At 44.8% G+C, this 8,750-nt stretch overlaps 1 protein-coding gene across 1 annotated transcript in view; it reads right to left on the reverse strand.

Moving 5' to 3' along the window:
• Positions 1-8,750, reverse strand: part of Cep164 (centrosomal protein 164) — a 71,089-nt gene that overhangs the window by 53,353 nt on the left and 8,986 nt on the right. The window contains exon 3 of the mRNA XM_013346295.2: positions 4,648-4,759. Coding sequence (XP_013201749.1) covers positions 4,648-4,759 — 112 coding nt within the window. The remainder of the gene's footprint in view (positions 1-4,647; positions 4,760-8,750) is intronic.

An 8,750-nucleotide genomic window follows, 5' to 3' on the forward strand; every position in this document is an offset into this window, starting at 1 on the left:
CTGTGAGCCACCATGTGGTTGCTGGGAATTGAACTCAGGACCTCTGGAAGAGCAGTCAGTGCTCTTAACCTCTGAGCCATCTCTCTAGCCCTTGTTTTTGTTTTTGTTTTGTTTCTCTGGAGCTTTGGAGCCTGTCCTGGAACTAGCTCTTGTAGACCAGGCTGGCCTCAGACTCACAAAGATCTGCCTGCCTGTCTCCCAAGTGCTGGGATTAAAGGTGTGCGCTACTGCCGCCCAGAAGTTCCAATCTCTTGACACCCTCTTCTTACCTTCTCAGGCACCTGCATTCATGCTGCACATACAGACAAGTAGGCACACACATATACATGTAAATAATTTTTAATTATGTTTCTATGCGCAGTAGTCTATGCACAGTACTTGAATCAGTACTTTCTGCTCTGAGAGAGTAGAGATGGTCCAACCCTCTAATCTCAGGAGGTGGAACTTGGACGACCTAAAGTTCAAGGTCATTATCTTTTTCTACTTGAGGCCAGCCTGGGCTATATGGAGAGACTCTGCCTCACAGGACAAACCAGAGAACTGACCTGAATACTCTATATTTCATGAGGGCAAGGATGAGAAAGGGTCTCATTATAGGGAACTAGCTGGACAGGAACTACCTGTGTAGACCAGACTGGGATGACCTTGAACTTACAACAATCCTCCTGCCTTTGCTTTTGCTTTTGTCCACTTATACACACACAGCTTTCTTTTTTTAGAACTAGATTAAAGTTAAAACTTTTCCCACAAAGAAAATACTAAGCCCAGATGATTGCAGTAGTAAATTCCATCAAATATTTAAAGCAGAATAGCAGCAACCCTACACAAGCTTGTCCATAAACCAGAAGAGGAAGAAATTCTCATTCTGTGAGAACAAAAACATGGCACAAAACAAGATAAAGACATTAGGAGAAAATGATACTATAGACCTGTTTCCCTCCCCATGGACACAGATGCAATAACACTTAATGCAATTTTACAAGATCAAATCCCATAAAATATAAAAATGATCATATATCATGACCAAGTGGAGCTACCCCAGGAATATGAAATCTGGTTCAATGTTTGAAAATCAAGGTCAGAGAGATGGTTCAGCTGATGAAGGTGCTTATGCCAAGCCTGAGGAACGGAGTTCACTGCCAGGATCCCACAAGGTAGAAGGATAGGACCAACTCCCACAAATTGTCCTCTGACCTCCATTCTTACAAGTACTGTGGCATGCCCATCCCACAAATAAATGAATAAATAAATGCAATTAAAAATAAAAACCAAAAAAAATCGATTTAAAAATTTGAAAAATCAATCAATAAATTGACTGTAAGAAAAGACTAAAAAGAAAACCACCACCTAATTTTATCAAGAGATGTAGAAAAGCGCTGGGTAAAATCCATCCACCAGCAACAGCACAAATGTAGCGATAATTTTATGTTTTAACAAGTAAAGTTTGTCTGAAGATCAGAGGGCAGAGCTAAACCACTAAACACCAACAAGTGGTGGCAGACACCTTTAATCCCAGGACTAGGGAGACAGAGGCAGAGGGATCTCTGTTAGTTCAAGGCCACCCTGGGCTACACAGGATTGAATCTAAAAGAGAAACACAGCTCACAAAGGCGATCCCAGCAGTAGGGAGGTGGAGACACAGGAGTGCTCTGGCTGGGTGGAGAGAGGATTGAATGTAAGGTGGGAGGAGACAGGAGCTCAAAGCAGTCTGAGGTTTAGTGGAGACAGTTGCAGTCCAAGGACACAGTCTGAGGAGTAGTCTGAAGCAATCTCAGGAGGCAGTCTGAGGACAGGATCACCCCTTCAGTCTGAGCAACGGTGGAGGTAAGAACATTCTAGTGGCTGCCGCTCTGCTTTGCCAACCCTTCAGCTTTCACCCCTAATATCTGACTCTGAGTTTTTGCTGCTGCTGCTGTTCTTTGGTTTTTCCTTTTGGTTTCTTTTTTTTTGGTTTTTCAAGACAGGGTTTCTCTGTGGTTTTGGAACTAGCTCTTGTAGACCAGGCTGGTCTTGAACTCACAGAGATTCGCCTGCCTCTGCTTCCCGAGTACCGCCCTGGCCTCTTTTTGGTTTCTTGAGACAGGATTTCTCTGGGTAGCTTTGATGCTTGTCCTGAACCTAGTTCTTATAGACCAGGTTGGTCTTGAACTCACTCACAGAGATTAAAGGCGTGCACCACCACTGCCTGGCTCCTGACTCCGAATTTTTATCATTAAGAACAATTAGAATTTACGCTACACACAAACTCTACTGACAGAGGGGCATCTACAGGAAGCCCACAGCCAGAAGCTACCAAATGCTGAACAAATGAAAGCTTCCACCCTAAGATGAGGAACAAAGCAAAGACATCCTCCATCACTGCCTCTACTTAATGATGCTGAGGCTCTAGTCACTGAGGTACAAAATAGCAAGAAAAGGCAACAAGATTAGAAAGTAGGAGGCAAAATACCTTTATTCCTAGGAGACACAATCACTTCTGCAGAAAATCCTATGGAATCTTAAAAAAAATAAATAAATAAAGCTACTAGGCCTGACATAATTGATTTTAGCAAGGTTGCACAGAGCAAGATCAATATACAGAAACCAATTTTACTTCTCTATAAAAGCAACAAAGCATTGGAAACTAAAAATACAGCACTTACAGAGGCATCAAATATGAACTACTTAAGGATAAATCTGATAAAGAGAGGCAACACATGTACACAAAAGCTATTAAACATTTCTGAGCGATATTAAAGGAAGCCTAAATAAATGGAAACAGACCGTATTCATGGGCTGGAAGACTCAATACCATTTAAGATGCCTGTTCCCCTCACACTGACTTACGGGCGGTCCCAATCCAAACAGTAAAGTGACCAGACATGAAAATGCAAAGAACTTCGAGTGAGACTGAAAATGGGAACAAGGGGCTGGAGAGGTGGCTCTTAGAGGGCCCAGGTTCAAGTCCCAGCACCCGCAGGGTAACTCACACTCACCAGCAACTCTAGTTACAAGGGACCCAACTCCCTCTTCTGGCTTCTCAGGCACCAAGTGTGCATGTGACACACATACATACATGCATGCAAAATACCCACAAATATTAAAATCACAAAAATACTAAAAGAAAAATGGGAACAGGGGTAGAATGCCTACCCTGGAAGATTTCAAGACTTATCATAAAGCCATGTGGTCAGGAGAGAAGAGCACAGAACACATGAGTACATCAATGGCAGACAGCAGGGAATACAGAAACAGATATTTTTTTTCCAGTGACTGTGGGTGTTTTGTCTGCATGTATGTCTGTGCACCGCATTTGTGACTGGTGCCCTGGGTGCCCCTGAACTTCTCAGCACGATGGACTGGGAGCTAAAACTGGGGGCTGAAGCAAACCCTCCTCCCCTAAGTTACTTTTGGTTAGGGTATTTTATCACGGCGACAAATTAAACTATTACAGGTAGGTAAACCAAGCATGGTGTCATATACCTATAACCCCGACATCCAGAAGGCAGAGGAGGAGGATCACAAGTCCACGGCTACATGGTAAAACCTCGTTTAAAAAAAAACACGTATAACCTCAATGCATGCAAGAGGATTAGGAGTCCTGAGTCATCCTCAGGACTTGTGAGACCTTATCTAAGAAGAAAAACAGACAGACGCGGTGGTACACACCTGCACTCCGGGAACTCAGAGGATGGAACCAGAAGGATCACAAGTTTAAAGCTATCCTAGTCTACATAACAAGACTGTCTCAAAGGGAAAAAAAATATACTGACATAGAGCAACAGTGCACATAACGTAACAGTTATAATTAAAACAATAAAACGTAAGAGGAGTGTATGCGCTAAAAGTTCTAGGAGGAATTTAAAAATTGACAGTAATTAGGCTTGGGAAAGAGAATGGGATAAAACATGACAGGTACAAATAACTTTCAATAACTTAAGCTTTTTAGAAAATGAAAAACAGTCCATGGTCCCCCGTAGGACAGGGGAGTGGCAGCCACACTAGCAGGTACAGGAAGGCAGCTGGCCCTAACCAGACAGCTCCCCACCCTCCATCAGGAAGAGCACTGGGACCAAACAAAGCGCTAGATCCAAACACAAGCTTGAGTTCTCAGCACCGGGAATACAGTCGGAAGCGCTAACAGATTTCCTAGAGGAAAGATACGAACCTGGAGATAGTCCAAGGAGAGTCTGCTAAAAGAGCAACAGAACAAGGAGCCTGTCGAGTGAGCGGAGCCGAGAACAAGGAGGGTTAGAGAGAGAGATGTGCCTAAGGAGAGTAAGGTGGGGAGATGGCTCAGCAGTTACGAGCGCTTGCTGCTCCTGCGGAAGACCAGAGTTTAGTTCCCAGCATCCACATGGTGGCTAGCAACCATTTCTAACTACAGTTCCAAGGAATCTGAAGTCCTGCTTCTGCAGGCACCAAGCACATACATGGTGCACACACATATATGCAGATACACTTAACGACAACCATGGCAGCACACATCTGATCCACACACACATGTATATATACACATGTATATACACAGAGACACATACACACACACACACACACACATACACACACACACACACACACACACACACACACACCACTGAATCCCAGAGTCAGGTCCCTCTGTCTCTGACAGGCCAAGTTAGTGAGCTACTTACTGTAATGACTTACCATGGTTTCCAGCCCTTGGGCAATGGCGCTTCAATACCCTCCCTCGCCAGCCACATCAGTTCTGGTTCCTTGATAGGGTCAATACCAATCACTCTGGCAAAGTCAAGGATTTCTGCAAAAAGAGAAGGGTGAAGGAGGAAGGTGGGAGGGTAAGAGAGAGGAGGAAGGGGAGGTGTATAAGAAGCAAAATTGAGTCAATTCTTTTCTGGATTTTCCTTTACTCGTCAAGTTCCCGTAAATGATAAAATATGGTTTCTCTAAATATAAATAATAAATATACAGCCCTAAATCTGGATGTGGCGGTACACACCCATAATCCTAGCACTTGGGGAGAGGCAGGAGGATCAAGAGTTCAAGGTCATCTTGGCTCCACAGTGAGTTCAAGGCCAGCCGGGCTACTTGAGACCATCTTAATCATTAAAAAGCTTTAATAAACAAACAGGCATAAGAGCGGTTTCCTTACATCACAATTTATAAACGGCATCTAAATCAAGTCATGCTACCTCCAAACTCCCACAAATATAATCTGAAGTCACAGTTCACAAAAGGAGAGAATAATGAAACCAAGACTCCACAGCGGGGAGGCCTCAGGAAGGACCCAGGCCACAACCGGAACCTCACAGTGGGGAGGCCTCAGGAAGAACCCAGGCCACAGCCGGAACCATCCAGAATGAGGGCAACCCTACTAAAAGATAAACTCTCCGAAGATTTACAAGAGCTGGGCTCTAATGCACTTGGCCCTCAAGCCCCAAGTGAGTATCAACTACATATGACTGAGCTCTTGAAGGACCTTGTAAACACACAGAACATGAAATGATAGTGTGTGTTGTGACGATGGCTGTGCCGTGTGCCACTGTAGCAGAGAGAAGGCAGTGCCTGGCTCCCTGAGGGACAGGAGGTGCCCAGCTGAGAAAGTAGATGATACCCAGGTGGCCTCTTCCCCCTCCAGTGGACCCCTCTTCTGAAAGGCGATTGCACCATATATTCTGGACTCCACTCTGCTCTACTCCCTGAATCAGTTAGGAGAGCCCTTTGCCAGCGATCTGGAGGACAGAAGACACTATGAACTATGATACTAAGAGCAATCTCATCTTTGGGGAAAAGGGTAGGTGAGGCGTCCATCGGAACATGTCACCAGTGGCCACCGGAATAATAAAATAAACACCCAGGCTTGAGTCTAGTCCAGGCCAGACAGATAGCACCAATACAAGGCATCTCCGTGGAGAAACTGAGGGTGACATACCTGGGGACTAGGAGATAACATTTTTTCCAAAGGGCCAGCTGACACTTAACTGGCCAGAGAATGACTTATTACATAACTTTGCCTTTTGTAGTTCTGCACAACAGAGCCAGCACAATAGACCTATGGCAAGATATAACTTAGCCCATCTGGGGACTGCCAGAAAACAACATAATGGCCCAACTCAACTGGCAAGGTGGGAGAGCCATGTCACAAAAATCTTTTTTTTTTGGGGGGGGGGGGGATAAAGTATTTATTTCATCTTAAAATCCCCGGCCCCAGTTCATTGGGGAGGAGAGCCAGGGCAGGAACCCAGAGACACATAGAGAAACCCTGCTCACTGGCTTGTGTCCTTGGCTTGCTCACCGGCTTTCTTATACAACCCAAAACCACTTGCCCTGAAGTGGCACTGCCCACAGTGGGCTGAGCCATCCCACATCAATCACTAATCAAAAAATCCCCCTCAGGCACGCCCACAGACCAATCTAATGGAGGCAGTTCCCTAATCCAGGTTCCCTCCTCCAAGGCAACTCTAGTTTGTGTTAGCAAAAGCAAACAAACAGAGCACATGTTTGCCTTGTATCAGTTCACACAAAAATCTCTGAAACCTCACCAAGGATACTGAGTATGTGGAAGGGCATTGAATCCAGCCTGGAAACAACCAATTTCTCCCTGTAAGATCACCCCTAGGTGGGACACAGACCAGACAATGCAGAAACAAGAACAGAGAGCTGCGCAGGAAGCACGGAGGCAGAGAGGTAGTATGGCTCAGGCTGGGGTACCAGACGCTAAACTTTGGCAAAAAAAAAAAAAGTTTTTATAAAACAGAAAAAGCCCTAGAAAAACCTTTATGAAAATCAGGCAAGGTAGCACATGCCTGTGCCCCTGATGCTCCAGAGGAGGAGGCAGCAGGATCATTGCCAGTCTAAGGCCAACCTGACCTACATAGCAAGATACCATCTAAAAAAATAAGAAAAATAAATCCCAGCATTCAGGACAAGGAAACAGGAGGATCTCTGCAAGTTCTAGGCCAGCCTGGTCTACATAGCAAGTTCCAGAACAGCCAGGAGTAACAGCCAGGAGTATAGAATAAGATGGAAGTCAAGCATCCTTTCCCCAAAGTGCTGAGGACCAGACATGCTACAGGTTTCAGTCCCATTCCAGTCTTAGAGTGTTTGCATGGACTTTAGAGGTCACACCCTCATCAGAAATGTCTCATCCAAAAGGCAGATTCTGGAGCATTTTGAGATTTGAAAGAGGTGAGGGATACACAACTTGAATTTCAGGAACAATGAAGCAATGTGTGATGGTCCACATCTGCAATCCCAGCACTTAGGAGAGGGAGGCACAGCATTACCAGTTCACACAGTGAGAGTGAGGCCAGCCAGGCAAGGAAGGGAGGGAGGGAAGGAGGGAGGGAGGGAGGGAGGAATGCATTTACTCATATATACACAGTTTAAGCAAGAGATTGAGACTCTGCCTCAAAAAAAAAGAAAAGAAAAGAAAAGAAAAGAAAAGAAAAGAAAAGAAAAAAAGGAAAGAGCTGAGCAGTGGTGGCACATGCCTTTAATCCCAGCACTTGGGAGGCAGAGGCAGGCAGATCTCTGTGAGTTCGAGGCCAGCCTGGTCTACAGAGCTAGTTCCAGGACAGACTCCAAAGCTACCAAGAAACCCTGTCTCAAAAAAAAAAGAGTAAAATAAAATAAAAAATGAAGACAGGGCCTGGAGAGATGGCTCAGAGGTTAAGGGCATTAGCTGTTCTTCTAGAGGTCCTGAGTTCAATTCTTAGCAACAACATGGTGACTCACAACCATCCATAATGAAACCTGGTGCCCTCTTTTAGCCGACAGGCATACATGCAGACAGAATACTGTATACATAATAAATAAATAAATCTTTAAAAAAAAAAACCATGAAGTCAGCCAGCAAGATGGCTCATCAGGTAAAGACATCTGCAGTCAAGCCTGGTGACCAGAGTTCAGTCCTAGAGCCTAACATGGTGGAAGGGAAGAACTGACTCCTTCAAGTTGCCCTCTGACTTCACGACGCATGCTGTATGTAGCATACACGCATATGACAAATAAATGCAAAGACAAAGCAAATTTAAGTCATTCAAGAATAACACAAAAAAGATGTGTGGACAGGAATATGACATTTACACTTTACAAAGATGACAGTCCCCCCCTAAACCAATCCAATATTCATCTCCACGTCCAGGTATCAACAGTCCCCCCTACACTGCCCTACCCAGAACTGATAGATAATTCTAGTCATGGGGCAACAAAACAACAGCCTGGCCAAGAAAACTGGAAACATTGCAGCAAGGGTGCTTTAGCCCCACTCGGTATTACAATCCAACAGAGCCTCGGAGTGGCACCGACATGTGGCTAGAGACAGACCCAAATGCACACAGCAGCAGCAGGCCAGAAGGGAGATGAGCCATCCCATTAATGGCGTAGGAACATGAGAGAAATCAGTTCTCCTTTTGGTGGAGAAGGCTTTTCTAACCATGACACAAACAGAACTCAGAGGCTATTCACCATGAGACTGATAGACAACATAAAATTACAAAATCTGAGCTGGAGAGACGGCTCAGCAGTTAAGAGCACTGGCTGCTCTTCCAGAGGACCAGGGTTCAATTCACGGCACCCACACGGAGAATTACAACTGTCCGTGACTCCAGTTTGAGGGGTCGGTGGGCACCAGACACACACATGGTACAGAGACATATACTTAGAGAAAATATACACAAAAATAAACAAACAATCCACAAAGAATTATTTTTTTTAATATTTATTTATTTATTATGTATACAATATTCTGTCTGTATGCCTGAAGGCCAGAAGAGGGCGCCAGACCTCTT

The sequence above is a fragment of the Microtus ochrogaster genome, chromosome 5, assembly GCF_000317375.1.
Source record: "Microtus ochrogaster isolate Prairie Vole_2 chromosome 5, MicOch1.0, whole genome shotgun sequence".
Classification (NCBI taxonomy): Eukaryota; Metazoa; Chordata; class Mammalia; order Rodentia; family Cricetidae; genus Microtus; species Microtus ochrogaster.